This window comes from Camelus dromedarius, chromosome 28 (assembly GCF_036321535.1).
Source record: "Camelus dromedarius isolate mCamDro1 chromosome 28, mCamDro1.pat, whole genome shotgun sequence".
Classification (NCBI taxonomy): domain Eukaryota; kingdom Metazoa; phylum Chordata; class Mammalia; order Artiodactyla; family Camelidae; genus Camelus; species Camelus dromedarius.
This window is the reverse complement of record NC_087463.1, coordinates 12,676,097-12,699,280: the sequence shown is the minus strand read 5'-3', so window position 1 is coordinate 12,699,280 and position 23,184 is coordinate 12,676,097. Positions and strand designations below refer to the sequence as shown.

The 23,184-nt window shown below is 40.7% G+C and overlaps 1 protein-coding gene across 21 annotated transcripts in view; it reads left to right on the top strand.

The window, feature by feature from the left end:
* The window catches only part of TCF4 (transcription factor 4), a 344,623-nt gene that overhangs the window by 288,225 nt on the left and 33,214 nt on the right, over positions 1-23,184 (top strand). For 16 of the 21 annotated variants that reach the window (XM_031441860.2, XM_031441862.2, XM_010997198.3 and 13 more), the window contains 6 exons: positions 694-799; positions 4,559-4,692; positions 10,416-10,548; positions 18,706-18,773; positions 19,911-19,989; positions 22,550-22,626. In XM_031441860.2, the coding sequence (XP_031297720.1) occupies positions 694-799; positions 4,559-4,692; positions 10,416-10,548; positions 18,706-18,773; positions 19,911-19,989; positions 22,550-22,626 (597 nt within the window). The remainder of the gene's footprint in view (positions 1-693; positions 800-4,558; positions 4,693-10,415; positions 10,549-18,705; positions 18,774-19,910; positions 19,990-22,549; positions 22,627-23,184) is intronic. The other 5 variants (XM_064480362.1, XM_031441859.2, XM_031441856.2 and 2 more) reach the window with 1 other exon arrangement.

The following is a 23,184-nucleotide window of genomic DNA, read 5'->3' as shown; positions in this document are numbered from 1 at the left end:
ATGAGTATTAGTAAACGAATGTAAGTAAATTAGGGTTTTGGCATAGTGTTGAAGTTTATTGCACATACAAAGATAATAAGAACTGTAAAGGAGAGTGCTCCCCCCTTCCTGTGTACACACTCATTGTTGGTGGTCTGTGTAGATTTGGGCTGTTAATGGCCTTTTTGTGCATCTCTACAAAAAGCTAACACTATGGGAATTTAATATTCCGGGATATAGTCATCACTGTCTGTGGTCTGGATATAGTGCATTCATTTTCTCTCTTTCTGTCCCTCTGTCTCTCTCTCTTAATTTTAATCAAAACGTAAACAGGAGAAGCTTGGGGCATGTGTTCTCCTTTCTACCATTTACATGCTCATGGACCAACTATATTAAAAAGAATAATAATAATAATACAAGAATAATACCCTGTGGGTAGTATATATTTACAACTAGATGTAGTTCTCAACATTCTTGCCTGTGACTGGAAGACATCACACTTGGTTTTTCCACTCACACAAATCTACTCTGCATTTTTTGTTTGTTTGTTTGTTTTTGTGTATTCGGAAAGGGACGATGTTTCTAGGGTTCGACCCGATTTGGAAGGGCCGTGGTAGAAGCTTCGCCTCTGGTGCCTGCTTCTTCTAAAGTAATAGACCTTGAGATGCTTGGGTCAAGGCAGCAAGCCAGACTAAACGGGCTCTCGTTCTCCAGGTCTATGCTCCATCAGCAAGCACTGCCGACTACAACAGGGACTCGCCGGGCTACCCTTCCTCGAAACCAGCAGCCAGCACTTTCCCCAGCTCCTTCTTCATGCAAGGTAAGACGCTGCCTCTTCCGAGGGGGGACCCCCGGGTGGGTCTTCTCACGTCATAGGTGGGGGCCAGGGAGTGCCGCTCTGGGACTCAGGAAACGGAACACAAGGCAAGTGTAGAACATTCAAGGTCGTGCTCTTTTTTTTTTTTTTTTTTTAGTAATTCAGTGCATTAAAAAAATAATTAATTATAGCTTCACAAAGACTTATTTTTTTTAAATGAAAGCCCCTGGCACAGTCATGAGTTGAGGTTAGACTGGTTTGCTTACTTGGAACAGATGCTTCTTCGGGAATGGATGGCCTTCCACACCTCATCATTTCGGCATCTTCACTCCCCGAGAAGAGCATGTGTGTGTTGCAAAGTGCTTTGGTTCCGTGTGTATTTTGAGCATCCTGGATTTAGCCACCTGGGAGCAAATTGTCCTCAGATATAACTTTATGTAAAAATGTTGGCCACTTAATAATTTATAAGTAAGAATGAGTGTCCCACTTAAGATGAAGTTACCCATCTAATGTCTGGGATATCATTTCATTACACAGCAGAAGTTCTGTCTAAAACATACTGATTTAGGGCCAAAGACCCAGCTTTTTTCCCAGACGAACACAGAAAATTACAGCTTTGTGGTAGATAAAGTGTACTTAATTCATTTAATTGTCCCGTGTTTTTAATTAAATGCACATGGATGTGTGTTCCCTGAGCTTATAGTCTTAGCCCTCATATTACAGCTCCTTTCTGCTGCTTGAAAAAGACTGTGAAATGGTTGAAATGACAGCAGCTACTTATGAGAAGAGACAGTCCAGAGTATGCAGCTAAGGCTCCCTCCCCGCTATGCTTGGGACACTTACTGTCAAAATGTGATGATCTTGTTGCTAAGTTAATACTCTGAAATTCAGATATGGAATTCACCAAGAAACCCTGTATGCAAACTTTAACTCTTTTTGCCTGGCTGTGAAAATCTCGAGTGTGCCTTGGCCAAGTGCCATGGGATTTCCTTCATCTTTCTCCTCAAGGAAGGACCATGTCACAGGAAGGAGGGGCCGCTGGGGCAGCAAGTCCTCCCAGGGGAAGCAGCTTGACATCACATTTAGATGACAGTGGGCACACTCAGAGTCATTCTGATCAGAGGGATTGGCTTCCTCTCCCTTCAGATGGCTAGCTCTTTCAGGTTGTTAGTTCCCACGTGAAATTCCACGGAAAATCTATAAAAGTGAATCGAATGGGTCCCTCAGGAATAGAGAACTGGTTCTGCACGTGATCCTGTTGCCCAGGATCTTGCATCTCTGTGACCTGTCCTGGGTGTCCCTTTCTCTCAAAGGGACCAGCAGGTACATCACCTGGGTGTGTTCTGTGCCGTGACCAAAGGTGTATCCCCTTTGGCTATAAGTAGCAGCCACGTGGACATCAGCACATCTTTCTTTTGTGACCAGAGGAACAGGGCTGCCAGTGCCTACAGAGGTTGTCAGCTCCAGGTCTCATCACTCGAAACAGAACTTCACTGAGAAAATTAACAGGATAGATCTCTTCTGTCTGCCTTCAGGAAGCTCGCTTGCTTGAATCTTGCACACTGCAAGGGGAGATGGGGTGGATTAGAACCACAGGCTCTTCTCCATAGCAGACCATCCAAAATATGGGGAACAAATTTGCTTTTCTGCATGTGAATACCCAAAAGGCAAAAAAAAAATGTTTATTTAGTTGACATTTATGATGAGCCCAGTTGATCTGCACACACCTAATTCTATTCTTTCCAAACAGCATTATGCCAAGATCATGGGATGTGATACATGTGAATTTACTGTGAAAAGCTTAATTTATGTAAAATATGTATTTTTGTAGGTCTGCATTGAGTAGAGTGTCTGCATTAACAAATCCTAAATGTATTTCCATATAGTGCATCATGTTAGAATGTTTCAGGAGACTCTTGTTTAATGATAGATATTCTCAATTTATCTGTCGTGCACACCATCTATTTGAAATGTTAGTGGTCTTAAACTTCACATTTGAATTTAAGTTGACATCTAAACTTCCACAATCTCAGGGCTAGATCTTAAGTCCATGAATAATAACTTTCTGGAAGTTCTACGCTTTTACATTATGTTCATAGTAATATACATCATGATCCCACTTCACATCGGTTTCCCTCGATAAGGGTCCCCGGTGCCCTGAGATTTCAAGGAAATGCAGTTTAGGTGAAAGATATTCAGAGACTGTCGGTAACATATTTTAAACCCACTCCTTACTGGTGACCTCTTATTTTTGACTTTAACTTCCATCTTCTAGTTAAAACTCTTAAGTTGTCCAAATCACAGATGTGATTTTACTTCGGTAGTTCTTGATTATTACAGATTATTCCTCCCTGTCCTGAAACCATTCCAGTTTTCTGAATTCTAACTTCCGGATTTAAAAACTCAGTGAGAAAAAAGCTTTAATGAAACAGTGTCAGATTTAACTTGCCTACTGTCTGCATTTTCAAAAGGCATGTAAATAACATATAAGATGAAAATAACCTTATTTTTAAGGGAGCACTGCCTGCCGTTCAGTTAACACCTAGCTCATGGCCTTGGATATATCTGGCACTCAAAATAGTTTCTGTTAAACTATTGAAAGAAAGAGAAACTGAATTCAGCAATAGCCTAAAGCCTCTGCTCCCTTAATCTGAGAAGCGCAAACCAGGCAGTAGAAATCTCAATAGTAACTTGTAAGTCAACAGGCCCAGAGAATGAAAAATAAAATCTGTAGGAATATTTTTAATATGTTGTTTAAAAAAGAGATTAACTTGATATGAAAAGATATAATTTTAAACCTCATTTTAATTCACAGTTTTATAAAATCCAGGGGCTCTCAAAATTACCTATAGCATAATATCTACCTTATGATATGTGTGTACCCCTTTCATTGCTACTGAAGGCTTAAGATGCCCATATAAACTATATACCAAAATATAAACATTTAAAAAGAAAACAAAAACTCAGAACTATCCTTGAGACAGCCCTTCCCTACATACCATAGTGTAATTTCAGCTTGAATTCTGTCTACAACGTGTGTTACAAAAATGAAATCCAACCTTTTAAATCAGAGATATTCTTTTTCACTATTACCTTTTGGTTTTTTTAATTTTATTGAAGTATAGTCGATTTACAATGTGTCCATTCCTGATGTATAGCATAGTAATTCATTTATACATATATATGTATTCCTTTGCGTATTCTTTTTCATTATAGGCCATTACAAGGTTTGAATATAGATCATGTTATACAGTAGGACCTTATTGTTTATCTTTTTTACGTATAGTAGTTTGTGTCTGTATGCTTTTAAAACCTGTGAATTTGCCAGTTCTGTAATATCTCAAGTGTTTTATTTTCACCTCAAAATTTAGAAACAATTTAATTTTTAGTGGGTTTTCACAATCTCGTTTTCTACTTGGTTTTCATAGGAAAAAAAAAAGTCAGGGGACCCTCTAAGAAATGTTTCCTTTAGCATTAGCTACCTTGCTGACTTGACACAACTGTCAGTAGAAATGTGTTCTGTTCTTTCACAGTTGGATTTTTACTAAGAACCCTTTAACTTTGTTAAATATTTATATTTGTTTAGCAGTATAGAGCCATTTGGGGGAAAAAATAGCAATGACTGTCTTCTGATGTAATCTGCTCACCAACACAAAGATGAATACACAACAGGCAGTCATTTTGAAATATATGAAAAAACCCAGTTCTATAAGGCAAGGCTGACTGCCTCTGAAAAGTCATGGTTTTCTTTGTCCTTTACAGATGGCCATCACAGCAGTGACCCTTGGAGCTCCTCCAGTGGGATGAATCAGCCTGGCTACGGAGGGATGTTGGGCAATTCTTCTCATATTCCACAGTCTAGCAGCTACTGCAGCCTGCATCCACACGAACGTTTGGTAAGGCAGATTCACTTGGTAATGGGGATAACACAGCGAGTTTATCAAATCTCAGCCTGTCTTTGCAAGCATGTACCCAAGGACGCTGTCAGTGAATGTAAAAATGGCACACACCCATTTTTCTTACAGTTGCGTTGTTTTCTGTGATCAAAGACGGAACTCAATCAGATCACCTTTGCAAGCCCTTCCGGATTTTCTTAGTCATTCTTCTTCTTTTTATTGCGTTTTGTTCTGTGCTTTCTTTTATCACAATGTCAGCTTCCTTTGGTACATAAATACACACTGTATTTGCGTTGCACAACTTTAGCCATGGTGGTTCTTTCTTTCCTTTTTTTCTTTTTTTTTTCTATTGTTGTCATTGTTGTTTGCCATCTGTATTTTTGAAGGATACACTGCAGGGGGCAGAGTGACAGTCAGTAGACTTTGAAAGTAGGTGATGCATCTCCCACGGGCATTTCCATTTCCTCTCAACCAGCTTCTGTAGCCGGTGAGAGCTTTGAAGCGTTGTACCACACCCGAAGGCAGGAGTTCATCTTTCCTACACGCTCCCGTCGGTGACAGCAACCATGGAGTTCCTATGTAGATCAGATTCCCAATTTTCAGTATTTTAGCTTGATTTCCACACCCTCCGGTATCCCCCTGGTGCTCTGTTGAAAACTGCTGGACTGTAGAATTTCTCTTTCTTTTCTTATGAAAGTTGCCATTCTGCCCGGCACCTGCACTCCATCCTCATATGTCTCTTCTTTCTGGAGGAAGCAGCTCACCTGATGTGTTTCTAGCCTCAAAAACTACCTCAGCCCAGAATCCACTTGTGAACTTAAGTGGAGGGAAGAGCACTTCCGGAACGTGAGTTAGGTTTGGGATGCAGATAATATGGGACTGAGTCCCTTGTGCAATAAAATAGCTTTTAAAAGGTGTGAACCTCTAGTCCTGCAAATACAAGACTAGGACAAATCCGGCGATTCTTAGTGGTGCTTACACTACTCTTCTTCACCTTGCAATGTGCCCCCTTTTCTTCTCATATCCAGACGTATGTTTCTTTCTCTGTTCTAATACAGAAGATAGTATTTTCTCGATTTCTGTGGTCTTTTTTCACTGAGCCACCGGGGATATAGAAAAGGTGACTTCTATTCTATTCTGATTATGGAAAACATTCCAGAAGGGAAGATTTCTGATATCCTTGAAAATATCTATTTCATTGGTCCTAGTGACGGAAACACTGTGTGGTCAATTAGCTTTTCCGCTAAAGAGAGACAAATGATGGAGATAGAATTGGCCTTTTTATATCATCTCCCAAGTTTGAATGTGTAAATCACAAACTATCTCAGATTTCAGCACATTTTCAATAAATAACAGATGACTTACTCCCAAATTCCCTTTTCTCCCACCTCCTACTGGGAAGGTATTAGTGTGAAGGCTTAAAGAAATAGCACTTATTGTTATACTGGAATTTCTCCTCCGCTAACACTCTTTTTTTCTCCATCATCATTTTGCACTTCTCTAAGGAGCTCAAGATCAAAACTGTATGTGTCCTATGAGCAAGGAAAATTTTGATTACAAACAAGATTTCAGCACTATACTCATATGTTGGAATTTCAGTCCTTTTAAGAGGAGTCCATTTGACATTTATTTTTATTCCCTCCTGTATTTTTTTCCTTCCTATCAGGCTGTAGGATTTTGACTTGGGTGGTTTGATTTTATGCCAATCAGTTTCACTGCATGGGAGACGAAATGTGCTCACATGCACAAAAAGTATAATTTTAAAAAGGAAGCTAACTATATCCCTTTTAGGAAAAGTTTGCTGAACCCAAATAGTACTTTCAAGCACGAGGAAAGATTATTTTGAAAAAGTAACCCAATAGGTGGTATCAGATGCCGTATTTCTAATGTCATTTATCCATCGCAAAAGAGTTTTCGTTCTTAAGATGATCAGTTAGCCGATCTTAGAGATTAGGGGTTTTGTTTTTAAAAAGGGCAAGTGAATTAGGTCTCTAATGAATTTTCTCACTGATAGGGAAACTATTGAATTATTATATCTAGTATTTATTATAAGTTCAGTATTTAACTATTCAAAAATCTCTTGCTAAAGTGACTTAAAAATCTGACACTGATTGAGGATAATTTGAGTATACAGTAGGTGGTTAGTGTCCTTCCACTGGAAAGTAAGGGAAGTTCCTTACAGTTTTCTTCTGTAGCTTTTGCCCAGGTCCATACTGAACAAAGGAGTATTTTGAGACAAGGAAGCTTTCCTTGGGTTATTTTGGGTATAATTTGGCCAAATTAGCATGCCTCTGAATGTAAAACCTTTTAGAAACATCATTGCCTTTATCACTGTATACCTTGTTAGGATATGTAATTGCAAAGCTTAAAATTCATTTATTTCAGTAGCAACTGTCAAGGCCCTGGTTTTGATTCTTTAAATCCCCTTTACATTCTCAGCCTCTACAACAGTCCCGCAGCGCATCACCGCTTTGACACAGATACACATACAGACTCACTCAGAAGGATGGAGTTTGTGGTTAAGCTTTGGAGTGGGCTGTTGTAGGAGATTTAAGTTTGGAACGACTTGGCAGAGTTCTTTTTAAAAATAGGATTGAGTCCCTCCAGTCTGGTGTGGTTTAGGCATGGTCTTTGTGCCACAGAGTGAACTGGGAGTCTGGAATTTTAATATAAAGGAAATTCTGTTGTCTTTTATAATTTGTAACAGAAACCCTTCCTTACCCCAATCTCAGCGGGGGTGATTTTGCCCCACGGGGAGCATTTGGTAAATGTCTGGAGACATTTTGGGATGTGACAACTCAGCAGGGTGTACTAGGCGCCCCGAAACCAGGGATGTGGTGAACGTACTACAGTGCACAAGAGAAATCCCCACCCCTCCAGCCAGGAGTGATCTGGCACAAAAGTTCAACAGTGCCAGGGCTGTGAAACCCTGCCTTAGCCCAAAGTATGACTTTATTCTTAGCGTGTGCTAACAGTTAACTGTATTTTCTAATCTTGGAATCATCAATGCACAGGTTGATAAAAACATCACTTATGGAAAAATTTTCAACACTTAGTCTATCAATAGAGTCCAAATACACTATAATTGGGTATCATAAGTAAAAATAAATAAACAAATAGTGGGCATGTAAAACCATAACACTTAATCATACTTCCCCTTTCCTTGCCTTTGTAGCGAGCAGGACAGACAGCATTAATTGCTGGAGCAAGAAAAACTAAGAGGACCTCTTCTAGTTGACCCCTAAATGCTCCAAGAGGGACGTTATTCACGTATCACTAATATTCTCTGTGGTGTATTTATTGCATCTTTGACTAACAGTAGTTTTCAAGATACTTTTCCTTGTAAAATAATCTAGTTATAAATCTCATTAGCTTCTTTCAGCATCTAATTTTCTGAGTCTCTAAAAATAACTAATTTATGTGAATTGCATCGGTTTCCCCATTAAAATCTTTGGGGAAGAACTTTTTTTTTTAATTCTCTGAACTCAGTGTTTTTTTTTTTTTTCTTTGTCTGTCAAATCCTGAATTACTGCCCATTTTACACCAAATAAAAAGAGTCTAAAAATTCTCACTGATGCGATAAGTTTTTTCCTGTCTTATCCTGGGATGATTATAGTTATTTAAATATTTTTCAGAATTCTTTTCCTCTGTTTTGATTTTTGCAAGCTTGGGACTGGTTTATGAGGTGATTCTACGCTTCAGAAACTCAGCATGGAGTAGGACTGTATAGAAGTGAAGTCAAACTGTCATTTTAGTTCTCTTTTTCTTTGTCCATAGTCTGTTTCTTTTTCTCCACATTATTATAGTCTTTAGCTCTCAAGCAAAAATAGCTCTTCTAAGTTTGGTCTTCCATGGCTTATCCAGTTTTTTAGGTCAGTTGTACAATGGACTGGGCCCACTCTATCATTCTTTGGAGAAAATTTCATGGACTGCATGGCATATTCCGTAAGTGGGAAGTAGAAATGAGTTTAGCAGATGACCTAAGGAATTTTTTGGTCAAGCAAAGAGATCCATGAAATTTAAAAGTGTGAAAGGCCTTCTTGGGAAATGGGAATGGTTTGAGGACATCACCCCAGCTTCTTCTCTGAAGCTGACCTTCCAGTTGGACTGTTTGGGATGTGCAGAAGTAATATTTTCAAAGGCATCATCCATGTCCTTGGCAGACCTAACTCCAAAATGTAGAGTCGTTTTCTAGACTGCTGAGTTGTCCCTCACATCAGTAGCATTTCAGTCCAGTGTTTCTTAAACACTTAACTGGTAAGCAGTGTTCTCTGAGGCTGTGGGGTGAGTGTGTCCAGCACTCAGGCACGAGTTTTGGGGTGCAGTGCTAAAGGCTGTATTCAGGACCCCCTCATAGGGAGTTTACCAAAACGGCGGAAATGCCCTTGAAAGGGAAAGCATGGAAAAGCAACATTTAATTAAGTATTGAATGGCGCAGTGCAGAATGTGAGTGCATCAGGGATTCAGAGAGAAGAGATTGTGGAAGAACTAGAAGTAAGGGATCCCCAAGAAAGTGGTGGCACCCAAGATGGGCCTCACAGAATAAACAGGGGGCTACCAGACACGGGGTTTCACTCCCTGTGGATAGATGTCTGGGCTGTAAGCTTCCCTGACTTTCAGCATCATATTCAGTCTCTAATTTTGGCAGACTCTCTAATCATGATCTAATAAAGATCCACAGCCCAGTAATATATTACATATAGGGAAAAAGTGTATTTTAGCTTAAATATTTTTCCTTTAGATGTCTGTAATGCACTCAAATGCCTGTAAGATTAACTTTTTAAGCCACCTTTTTTTATCCTGAAAAGGAAAATAGCTCAATTTTTATAAATAACCATGTTCCTGGTAGTGATCTGCTCATTCCACAGCAAGTGGTTGGGGAGCCACTAATTTGCTACCTTGCAGGCACTGTGCTGTGTCCCCAGGAAAAGCAGCTTATGTGGACAATTACCATAATAGTCGAACCCCAAGCCAAGCCTTAAACTAAATGATTCTGTAACGGTGATGTTCTTTCTCCATAGTCAGCTACACGGTGGGTTGCTATTGGAGAGGATGTGTAAAGAAAGAACTAAAATAAGTTGTTCTCAGTTCATTCGTTCCAGGGTAATTCAATATAGTCATTTTTTTAAGGCTTTACATATTGATGCTTTCGAGAGATATTTAATCATTACTGCTTTTTCAATCTTTCATTTACCATTTTGTTCTTACTAGAGCTCAGATCAAGATGATCCAATTTGGTAGGAAGACTTGTGACTGGTTATTCTTTGCCAGTGAGTGTCCGGAAAGTCAGGATGAAGCATAATGTTAAACCCTGTGGGTCATGGTGGTGTTTTATCCATTATCTTTTGGAGTCCGTCTTATTTGACCAATAGGCCGTACAGAAAAGTGACAGCAGTGATGGTCTTTCATGTTCCTGAAGTCTTGGACACTGCTTTTTGAGCCGTCGTTTTTAGATTTGGCGATTGTGCTCATTTCTCAGTGTTCTCTGTTGCCACTGTATTCCTCTAGATTTGATGCAAACCCAAAGCAACTATGTGTCTTTGTATTTTATTATTTGAAAAATGAAAGCCGTCAGATCTAAGCAAGATGAATTCTTGGATATTTTGCAATTCTGAGGGCTGTCTCCATGGCAAAATGAAGAGTTCTGAAAGAAATATTAGAAAACTAACCCACTAAATATTTTATGATTGAACGTGGCCCCCTATTTCTGCTTCTTGTTCCAGAGCTATCCATCACACTCCTCAGCAGACATCAATTCCAGTCTTCCTCCGATGTCCACCTTCCACCGTAGTGGTACAAACCATTACAGCACCTCCTCCTGTACACCTCCTGCCAACGGGACAGACAGTATAATGGGTGAGTCACAGAAATGCCAGTTCTGATGCCATGTCAACAGCCAGTGTCAGGTTTAATAACCCAAGACCTCTTTTTTTCCCCTCTCATAATTGAGCAGTAATCAAGCAATGAATTTTCATCACATGAACAAACGAACAGGCTCATGAACCAAACAGAAATTATCATCGACGTGACCATCGTCCCTTTTTTTTTGTCACAGAAAACTGAAATTTGGCTACTTTCTCCATTGGGAGTCATTAGAGTGAACAAAGGTTTAAATAGACAGAACAACCTTGTTTCTCACGCTCTCAAACAGCAAACAAAGTGAACTTTTCGAAGACAGACCACTGAAGATTAGTCAGATAGAATATGTGACAGTTCTAAGTAGTAGTTACTGGTCACCTCTCAAATTGCAGTCACCGTGCTAAGCTTTTAACCGTAGCACACCACCGTCTTCCAAAGACTAGTCCATGTGATAGTCATAGATGGTTATTAACAACTAACAGGAGGCTGCAGCACCGTGGCGTCCTTCCGAGGGGAAGGAGTGTTTGCTGACTTATGGGAGAGGGGACACCTGGGCATCCGTGGACCAGATGTTATTTGCTGCTTTTGCTCAGGAAATTTACTAACGAGTTAAGACCTAAGCAGAATGCCCCTGTCAAATAAACTGAGCCATCCTCTACTCAGTTTTCGTGACGTCCGTTGTGGTCCTTTCCCTAGGTTACCCCACTAACACTCTCCTCTTGAAGGAAGAGCTAGGCAAGATGTCCAGCTGCCCCAGGAGGAAAAGTCCAAGCTGGCCAAGGAGGCAGCCACCGCCTTCGGAATGTGCCTTTGACAGCCTTGTCACTCAGATGAGTGGCGCAGTCTGACGCTCCAGGATCGTATTAAAACCTCAGACTTCCACTGGTCACCTCCTACCTTTGGTTCTAGCCCCAGCCGACACCTTGCTAGGTCTTGAGCTCACTTCCAGTGGGTCGCTGATGAGAACACTAACTTGTGTGGTTTAGAGAGAAGACTGTGTGGCCCACTGACACTGGTCTTCAGTCCCCTTGGCCCTTTGCAGTTTCTTTCATTTTCTTTAGTCTCTGGAACTTCAGGATGTGATGTGAATCACTTACGTGGGAGAGTTTTTGATGAAAGTGAAGAGATGTGTTTTGAAATGTTGCAAATATAATTCTGTCTAAATAATACACTGCCCGCTTACTCAGTAATACACTTCACACGTGAGATGAGCCGCCCAGCAGCCCTTCGCTCTCATGTCTCACTCAGAGGCGAATTTGGGAAAGAGTTTCCATTTTCGTAACTTTTCATAACAAAGCTTCCACCAATGCGTTGCATCAGTTTGACCTTGGAGGGCTCTGGACAGAGGTCGCAGGGGGAAGTTTTGTTAGCTATCAAGGCAGTTTTGGCAGATCCGAAAAACAAGAAGAAAGAAAAAAGTGCAGAACTGAAAGAGTGAGAAAAGCACATTTCACTTCAATGTGGTTTGACGAATGGAAAGCCCCTTTCTGCAGTCATGAGGTCTGGTTATAAAGAAGGATGACTGGTCGTTCATTCTCTTACTGGGCAGATTTCCTGTCTACTTGTGGTTTGAGTAATTTTCTTTTTTTAGGAAGGTAGAAAGGTAGAGCAAAAGCTTGAGTGGAGGAAAGCAGACTCGGGCACTGTTTGGGGGAAAAAAAAATGATGTTGATTGATTTGCAGAGCAGTCTTCCTGGGAGAGGGGCAGTGTGACTTGAGAAGAAAGAGATGCTGTGACATGGGGTGGTTGCCTTCCCTGAGCTGTGGTCGGTGGAGCCACGAGTCTCAGTGGGAATGGAATTCGCTTTATTTAAGCCGGTTGGCTCATCACTGACTTGTAATTGCACAGAAATGTCTGCTCTCCTCCTTCGCTTGGTCTGGGCAGGGTGGAGTGACAGTAAGTGACTTCTCCTTACTGATGGGTTCAGCTACACACTCCAGATGGACTTGACTTGTTACACAGACCAGAGGGTCCTGTGGAAAGAGGGTCTAGGCAATGATAAAGGAGCTATCATTTTAAAAGAGGAAAGTGTGAGATTTTTGGAACACAGAAAAGGCTTTTTAGGAAAAACTTTATTGCATAAATGATCAGAATCATGGGTGTGCTTGTCAAAATCTACCAGCAGAATGTGAGAAAGCTTTATAATCTGGGAAAACAAGTAGACATGATAATTCAGCTTTTTGGAGGAACAGATCTTTATTAATTTGCATAAATATAGCTGTTACATTAGGATTACTTTAAGGGAGGGCATTCAGGAATGTTCATCCTCGAAGTACTATGTCCTCCGATTCCTTAAGTGAAAATACAGAGGAAAATGTGAGCATCACAATAAGCCTTCCTATTGTGCGGGGTCCAAGTGGCCCATGTTTCTTTGCATTTTAATTCCCTTAGGCTTTGGTTTGATTTTCAGAGTGTGGGAGAAGCCAGGGATGGCAGCATCTCTGTGTAGCCAGAAGAGAAGATTTCTCTTCTGATGTTAGTGGTTCTTCCCTCACAAGCAGTATGGATTAATAGGGCACATCTGTAGACTTTTGAAAATATTTGGCATACACTCACTCATTCTGAAATGCAGGAAATAAAGAAATATTACATTGCCTGTATCTCAAAGAACAAACAGAGCTAATTAAGTCATTGGTAAATAGGGAACACATAGCCTGACACATGTTCGAGATTACACACGATTCTGTAGAAAATAACTCTGAGCAATACTAATGCCGTAAGAATGGGGTTCAAGCACTAACACATGGACATCACATTTTTCAAGTTTTCTTGGTGAAAAGTTGCAAGGCAATGCAATCTTTTCATAAGTGGCGTTGATGTCTTAGGAAGCTGCGTTTTCAGTTTTCGGGGGGAGATCATTGCTCCATCTCTCAGTTTCATGTTACACTGTGTCTTCCTGGCGATTCACGATTATCCTGAACTGATCATAGAACAACAGAATGCACGTGTGGAGGGAGATGGACACCCTAGAACCACCAGAAGGGACCCTCTGGAAGCATGCTCTTTGGCCTCTGGTTCTGTCCTCTGCTTCTCCAAGATGGAAGATACTCACTGACGCTTGAGATAGCTTGTGCTTGACTTGGAGAAATGGACATTATTTCTTGTTTTGTGTTCTTTTGCCCTTTTAGTGTCCAATATCATTTTTTGAGAAATGCCGAGGAAGGACAAAACTGACTCAGATTGTATTAACGACAGGATTTTTTTGAGTGACACATTCATCCATGGACTTTTGAGAGAATTGCAGGGCAGAACACTTAACTTGTGACATACAGTCCACCACTTCTCTCTGAAGCCCTGCCAGCAACCTCTGGCCATTACATTAGACATGCCTGACTTGGAAGGGTCTTTAAGCCCCCTGAAATTGCATGACTATAGTGCGTGGGACACTCCCTGGATTCTTTAGTAGTTCAGCTGATGTGGCAGTCAGTTGAGGACAGAAGCTAAGTCTGGGGGCTTCAAGAGTTACTGCCATCAGAGCCTTTCAACTTGACTCCTACAACTTTCCCAGTGTGACGCTTCTGGGTGCTCAGGAGCACGACAGTCCAGTGCTTCTGCATGTGAGCTTGGGGACAGAGGAGGAAATGTAATAAGTTACTAGACACCACCTCTAGAGGGTAGAAATGTCTAGTTGATAGTAGCCGCATACATAGTACACGTAGATACCACTTATCTGCCTATTTCTCGCCTACCTGCAATAGCCAATAGCCCTTCCTGCTCAAAAGGATTGAGAGGCCCACCTACCATAACACGGTCCTCCGAGACGACCCAAGGGCAGGAGAGCCCCAGTTCCCCACTGGGAGATCCCGTTTGTAGACATTTCCAGAGCGTGACCACTTGTGGTCTGGAGCTACACAGCCTCCCTTCTCCTCGCAGGGAACTGGGCGTACAACTAGCATAGTGGCTATAATCACTGTTTTTGTTTTATTAGTCTTTAACCGGCCTCCCTTCTAATGCATGGTATTTGCCGTGTTTCTAAACCTCAAACCAAACAGTGCTGAAGAAACAGACTACCAAGATTGATTTAATGCAACATATGCTAAAGATTACCCTGGAATATCTATCTGGTTCACGAATTAATCTGGCTGCAACTTCCACTTCTAATGACGTGTTTGTCTGACATGATGCATTTGAGCATGAGGCTTTTCTAGTAGGAACATTATGTCCATTTCCCCTTGGGGACTTGGTTTCACAGCAGTTTTCTTACGAGAGTGGTCACTTAAGATTCACTTTGTCTTTTACAAGAACCTTGGGCCTTCAGATACAGTTGGGCGAGGAAGAGTCACAGAGCGCAAGAATAAAATGAATTTTCCAGCAGCGTCGGGGTGTCTCAGTTACACAGACCACCAGCGGAGAACAGCAAACGGGTTTGACTTCAGTCTTCTCATCCATTTCCTGCACGTGGTCGGTGGAGGGGCGGGGCGTCCCCCCAGCCCGAAATTCCTAGGAGTCCCTCCTGCTAAAAATTAGTGCACTGTAACCTGCATTTGAGTTTTTCTTCTAAAACCGTAGGTAGAAGGAATGCTGGAAATGCTCCTTCTTCTGTTATCTTTGTCAGGCAGCCAGTGACATTTTTACGCTGCTCCTGCGAGGTGAAGAACACAAGGGTCGCTTGGATTCAGTTCAGAAAAACCAAAATGTTCAGGCAGTCACTTTTGTTCAGGCAAAGGCGCTGTGAATTGCACTTCTTCCTGCTCTTGTATCTTCACGATGTACCCAGCCTGGGGGTGTGCGATAATGGGATAACACATTTCCCAAATTCTGTTTTTCAGTGGTTGGTCCCCAGGCACCACTCATCGTGATGCTTTGATGAGGGTGTGTGCTAATGGGAACCTGCCGTTTCTCCAAAGCTGAGATGGAGACTGAGGGTGGCCCCACATGGAGCCGGAGATGCAAGCCCTTCTTTCTGCTCCGTCTTCTAGCCAGCGGTGGCACCCGTGTTCAAGCCATCTGAACAATGCTTGGGTGGCTGGCAGTGCCGAATCCTCCTACAAAATTACGGTTCCTCTTAATAACCGCTCGTCTTCCATCCATATTTGTGTTATAGCCCGACTAAGAGACTTGATTATCTTTTTCTCTTGAGCAAGAGAAATTGATAAAAGCTAAAAATCAATCCAGTCTTTATCAAGTAAGGGCAATGGGCTTTTATCTTTATTTCTGTTATATTGGGCATTTGGTAATTTCTCATGCCATCAGTGGACAAAAACTCAAATCCTGTGACATTAAAGGTGAAAAAGTGGATTGGATGAGCATGTGTTTGATTAGAAGTGTGGTTTGCTAAACGTGATCCATTCTGCAGTGTAGAAGAAATCTTGCCATTTGCAGATTTGAAATATATTGACTTCCTGATTGTTTATACCCTTTGACATATCAGGCGTACAAAGGAAAATCGTTAGGAGGAGGACCTATGTAGCTTAACATGTTCAGGGACTGTTGAGAATGTGTCTTTACCAGCCTTTCCTGGAACAGAACAAAAGGCATTCCAAGTGAAAGGGCAAACTGGTCCCAGCAAAATGCTTTGAAATTCAAGCCGTCGGGTTTGGTTCTCCAGCTGTTGCAAGGTGGAATGGCTTCGTGTTAAAAAATACTCTGTTCTTATCAGACTCATGGCTACCATGGGTAGCCTTTGTAGTTTTCTGAAACATTTTCACGACAATGTAGGGTAAGGAGTTAAATTCTGTCTTTAATTAGACTTCCTGAGTCCTAATATCTCCCTCTACAAAACAGGCATCAATAAAAAGTTTAGTTAGAAAGGTGTAGTGCGGAAGGATTGGCTCACTTCTGAGATACGATTTTTTTATGCCATATGTAATTTACTTTTTAAATGTCCCTAATATTTTATTGGTTTTCAATTCTTTCTGTTTGGCTTCATGAAAATACATTTTAAAACACTTATTATTCTCATTTTAAAGCTGTTCAAAGAAGAATTAATCTTCTGAAGACTACAATAGCAGCAAATTTGATCTGTAATTTTAGCAGTATCTTGTCCTCTTTGGGTTCAGTTTCTTTGTTAGATAATGTAATTTTTTTCCCAGCGTGGCTTTGAACTTTTATTTCATGAAGATCTGTTTTCTAGTTAAGCAGATATCATAAATTATTTTGACTGATAAATCTAATTTTAAGTATAAATGATAATATTGCTTCTAGGGGAAAAATATATGTGTGTGTGTGTGTAATTGTCCCCAAATACCACGATAATACATGCTAAAAAAAGTTAGTGCTCTTTGTGTTTTCAAAATCTTTATTATTTTCTCTTTAGAATTGTCTTTAGTTTTTAAAGAAGTCCTTAATGCAGAAAATTTTATTTTCACACCAGGTATAATTTCAGTTCTCTCTTATTTTATATGAGATATTTTTAATACTCTTGATATTTATGAGTTCCTTCTATTAGCTCAATTGTATGATGTGGACCCTCCTTTCAGAGGACTTTCTTATACATGAAATCCTTAGAACTAACAACTGATATATTTTTAATATAATGAATATATGACATGAACAAGAATAGGTTTGTTTTGTCAGAAGGTGACTGTGTTCTTTTGATCACATACCACTTTTCTTTCAGTTTTAGTAATTCACAGATGAATATGGGTGTGAGTTTTTGTTAACCAAATTAAGCACGCATCAAAAGGGTATCGAACTGTCATTCCCAACGTGTAAATATATAAAAATAACAAGCATAATTTAATGCTGCTAAGCAGAGGTCAGGAGAATGAAATTATAATCTAGAGAACAAAGATAATGTGACCACTTGAGATCTGATCCCACGACTGTTTTTCAGATCTGGGAGCTAAAGATGACACTTGTGTCAGAAAGACTGCCTTCTTGGGTTAAGGATGAGTTCAGGAATTCTAAAAAATGTAAATGTGTAATGAAGTTCTGCTTGGATTAATCAGTTGACTTAAGATTTTCTTTTCTTATTTCACAGAACAGTGAGAAACATCTTCCCCTGAAGTTTAATAGGTTTTATTTAAATATTATGTCTGTTTGCTTATGTTGAGGCCTTAATAAATGTAACAAAATAACACCACTGGCAGTACCATCTTACAGAGGCAAATTACCTTCAAAAGATACTTGAGAGGTAGAGCTGGCTCTGAATTACGTACTAGAATCTACATCCTTTTATTAACAGCGCAGTCATCCCTCGGAATCCTTCCAGCAGATTGGTTCCAGGACTCCCCCAGCCCCCACAGATAACAAAATCCAAGGATGCTCAAGTCCCTTATATAAAATGGTGTGGTATTTGCATATAACCCTCACACATCCTCTCATATACAGTGTATCATCTTTAGAGTATTTATAATACCTAATACAGTGTAAATGTTATGTACATAGTTGCCATGCATGGCAAATTCAAGGTTTGCTTTTGGTGGAGAACTTTCTGGAATTTTTTTTTTCTGAATATTTTTGACCCGAACCTGTGGATACAGAGGGCTGACTGTACTCTTTGCTCATCTGTTTTGTTGATAAAACCACCAGTGTTTGAGGTAACAGATCGCTTCATCATGATGTAGGCTTACTTTATCTCCAGAATTTGAGACAAGATTGACTTTGAGTAGCATAACGATTCAGATTCTTTCATTGTGAACACAGACTTCAAATACGTGGAGAATATATGTTATTTAAAATGCTTAAAATATTTGCCCACCTAGGAAGCCAGGCCTGTTACAGATTATTTTTGGAACTCTGAAAGGAGTATCTCATTTTGCTATAGAGCAAGAATACTTTTTTTGATTTGAAAGTAGATGTAAATCATTCATGGTGACCATTCAATGCATTATGTAAAATACGACAAAAAGGCAAACGTTGAGGACTTCAGAGACCTGCAAGGACTGCGTAGTTTTTGGCAAGAAACTTCATGTGCTCACCTGCTCCAGTTCACCACTAACCGCTCATACACAACAGGGGAGAACGTCATAGCAACCAGGACACTTTATCTTTAAACCAAGGTGTCAGATTTATATTTTATCTGTAAAAAAAAAATGTAACATGAATATATTTGACATCTACCTCAGCAAACAAATTAATGCTAATTAAAGATTAATGTGTTGTAATTAGCATTAAAAATGCAATTAAATTGTGAGTAAATGGACCAGGAATAGAAAATTGTTAGACGTCTCACTGCCTAGTTTTTCATATTCTGCCTTTTGTTTTTGCAGCAAATAGAGGAAGCGGAGCAGCAGGCAGCTCCCAGACTGGAGATGCTCTGGGGAAGGCACTTGCTTCGGTGAGGAAATATTGACTTTGGACTTCGTGTGTGCCATTGCAGAAGGCTTGAACTTTAATCAGAAGCGGGCATTTAGAATTTTAGAAAATGAATGGCAAACAGCTTTGGTTTTTGGGAAGGCGAGCTTCCTTGCATAATGCCCATTGGAAAATCTGAGGAGAGAGCTCTGAAGCTTCCAGCGTGTGGCTCGTCTCTCCCGTCTTGCCTCCTCTGCTAAGCAGTACTCGGTGACAGATTTGTGGGTATCCTTATGGCCTTTGAGAGTATAGATTTTCTATCTCATTGTCTTCTTTTCCTCTAAAGTCATTTGGGTGCTCACTGATTGACCAGCTAAGGCTGCCTTTGCAAAGGTCAGTTCTAAAACACTTTGAAAAAGACATTTAAAAAAACATGACCGTACCGGAGATCCCTGAGGAATGGTCACAAGATTGGCACTCAGCTTCTCTGCTTTGCCTGCCCACCACCAGGAGGCTGGAGCCCAGCATTTCTTGCGTGTTCACTAGTGACAGATGGCACCCCTGCCTTCCTTCTCAGGGCGTGTACCTGGTGTCTTCTTCAAAAGCGCAACGTGATCATTTGCAAATGTCAGTGGAGATGCGTTGCTCTAACGTGTTGTCTCTTCAGTTAGTTTTTTCTTACCATTGTGGGCATAAAATGAGTTTGATTTATATTAGCATTGTGACCTGAGGAGAAATTTCTCTTTAGTCTGGGCATTCATAGGCCTGGGGATCAGATGCCTTAAACATGGTGAAGAAGGAGTTGGACAGAAATCTTAGAGATGATGCTGTCGGACCTCTTGTTTTGTGGAGGAAGAAAGGGAGGTTTGGAGTATCCAGTTGGCTGGATGGCTGCACAGCCCTGGAAAGAGACAGGAGGAAAAGGGCTAGAATTATAGTCTGCTGCCCCAGGCCAGCTCTCCTCCCACCGTCTCATAGACCTTGATAGCTATTCTTTTGAAAAATTTAAGTAATTAAGTTTTTCATCTTAGAAGATTGGTACTGTAATGGATTGTTAAATGTATTTTGTAACTTGTAATTTTTAAACGAATTGCATGGACACTTGTTGGTTTAAAATTGTTGATTATTCATTTCCATTGATTGAGGGTTTGGTTTTTTTTTTTCTCCCCACTGTTTTAAGATCTATTCTCCAGATCACACTAACAACAGCTTTTCATCAAACCCTTCAACTCCTGTGGGCTCCCCTCCTTCTCTCTCAGGTACTGTACCTTAAATCTGTTGCATGCTATTTATAGAGTGATTTCCCCCTTAGACTTCCTGCTCTACCAGGTGGAAACCCACTCCCTCCGAAAGCTCAAAACATAGTATTTCCAAATAGACAGACAGGAAGGGGTGGGAGAGACAGACCGCTGTATGTGGTGGAAGCCATTTACATCCAGAACTTTTCTTAAAAATAACGTGTTTTTAAAATACCAGACATATGGAAAAGTTTACTTCTTAAAGTTTTCTGAGCTTCATAGAAGATACTCAACAGAATAATATACTCCAATGAAACATCTCAGTGAGAAAACCCGGTTAACATAGATGTAAACAGGAACATAGATTATGTGGTCACCAAATGTGGCTATGCAAAAAGATCATCTCCCACAGAAAGTTTAGACTTTTCAGCATCCCTCTTTAAAGTCCATGTTATTGGAATGTTAGACGAAAACTAATTGTGTCAATAGATTGTCATGTAACTCTATGGAGTAAAGGGGGGTGTTTGCCTTTAAAATATAACACAATAATATGACCTATGGCTTCAAATCATTAAATTATAAGATGTTAAATTATGTTAGGAAAGCATTGCATCTTTCAGGGCTCCATTTAAAGGACTCATTGCCCTTCCGATATAAATGCCTCCAGAATGCCCTGACTGGCGCCTGTCTCTGCTCTTTGGAAAGAGGACAGGTGCTTCTTAAAAAGACTAAGTGACATCTGTACCTGATCGATCCCTGACCTTACTGTAATTTATACTGGAGTCTCTTGCCTGAGTGTCGCCTCCTCGACCTGTATGTTATTCCCTGTCTGCAGCCCTGCCGTGGTCCATTCTACAGCAGGTTTCCTGGTAAAGAATGGGAGGCTTCAGATAGCCTCCAAGCTTTCAGAGTTGATGATCATGGCTCATGTGAGATTTAGTATCATCCTTTTCCAAACCTCCATTGACATGCGGGGGTCATAGAATAGAGAGGGAACTAGACCTGTAAGTCCATATATCCAGAGAGACCGAGTTGAAACGGGGAAGAGCCAGAGATGATATCAAGAGGATGATGGAACAGCAATGACAATTTCCCCATGACAGAAGAGGAACGCTCAGAATCGTTGTACCCTTCTGGTGTGGCACCGTATTGTTAGGCGCTGGAAAACGAGCACAGGTGTTAATGTCCAGAGTCAGAGAAGGACCGAGACAACGTGGAGCCCCGTGAGGCCAGGGATGAGGGAGTCTGAGCAGGGAGCACGCCCAAGTTCCCCATTTCAAACAAAGCAGCTCTAATTTCATTTCTGTTATAATTTGGAGAAAGGAATACTCTGGAGTCTAATAAGGTGTGAGAACAGCGATCAGAGTCTCGTGCTCTGATTTACAGATGAACGTACGAAGCTCAGACAGGGCATGGGACCCACAGAGGAGCCCCCATCAGTAGCAACAGCAGAGCTTAGGCGAGAATCCAGGACTCACCAGTCTGCTGCTCCACTGCCGGGTTAAGGATGGGAAGGGGAAGTTACGGTACACAGATCATTCCAGAAAATGCCACAGACACCCCAAACCTGAGCAGCTTGCTCTCCGTGGAAGACACGGAAGCAAGGCCACTTTTGGGCTCCTGGAAACCCATCCTGGAAGACCACGTTAGGAAGAGAGAACTTTATGAAGATACAAATATGGGGACAGATTGCTATTTTCACACCGATGGCTCTGTCCAGATTCTGTCACTAAAAGTAATTGAACAAAATACTCTATTTTTATTTAACATAAAAATACACACACATGCACACCCAGAAATGGCAGGAAGAATGGATTTTTAAAGTGCTAACAGTGTCGGGGCTTGAAATTTGAGTGAGACCATAGATTTGTTTCTTTCTTGAATTATTTATTTTCTAAATTTTCTACACTGGGTGTGTATTATTTTAAATTTAAAAGTGGGTTTTTTTTAATTTAAAAGTGGTGAGGCATGTTATATTTATTATAGCAAGAATCTTTCTTTACCTTCAAGTTTAGTGAATTATTAAAAATATATTTTCTTCGGAAGAAACTGCTTACTTAATATTGTTGTTAAATTGAGCGTTTAAATTTCTGGTTTAGTGGCTCGCTGCCAGCTAATCTTATTTCCTTGAAATGTTTCTGAAGGCTTATCCTTTCTTGGGGATCATTTTAAAAATAAGTAGCAAAGCTATGTTTCATTGGTGAGAGAATTTTGGTTTTACAAACCGGCTTTGCGTGAAGGTGGTCACGGAAGTCCCCCTTTGCACTGTTCAAAGTACCTTGCCTGGATAGTGACGGTTTTCTCTCAAAGGGACGTTTCTCCAGCTAAAATTCAGAATCAACTAAATACTCCCTTTTAGGAAGAAGCCCGAGAGAATTCTGAGTCTATGTGAAGTCTGCATATTTAACATTTAAAATGCTTTTCCTTGCCCCCACATTCTCATATGGGCAGTTTACTTGTATTCATTTTATTGCCCCAATGGAAATTGACATTGCTGATTTCTGAAAGGACTGTTGAAAGTGTTGCTAAGATTATGTTGAAGATGATACAGGCTTTCTTGTAATTCCCACTTTCCTATCAGCAGGCACAGCCGTTTGGTCTAGAAATGGAGGGCAGGCCTCATCATCTCCTAACTATGAAGGACCCTTACACTCCTTGGTAAGTCATCCTCACTCTGGCCGTTCTTGGGCTGTGTTTCTCTTTATGCACTTTGTTCACCCTTCGAGATTCTTATTTTCACTGATAGGAACTTCTGGTGTGTAAGCCCGCAGGTTTGGTGAGAGCCAGAGATATCAGATTGTGTTTGTTCCTGTTTCTAGATTGTAACCCAGACACTGCTACAGTGTAAGCCCCCTTCCCCACCAGGCTCTAAAGATCTAGAACCAGATAAGAAATTAAAAATCCTGGAAGGATCATGGCCTCCCCCTGTCAAAGATTAGCTAACTCTCTGGAGCACTTGAAGGTTCTCTCTCTCTGCTTTGCTTTCCAGAATGACAGCTTTATAGCTTTCTTCTTGACCCCTAAGTGGGAAGCCTTCTGCCTATTTCTTCGTTCACTTTGTTTCTCACAGAAATCCAGTAATATCATTAAATCTCTGTAGTAGGGGATAGCTGAAAATGTCCCTGGGGGTTACTAATATTATAAACACACATGAAGATTCAGTGCTTGACGCTCAACTCAAGGAGGAAGGGCCTGGAAATATGCGTGAAACAACAC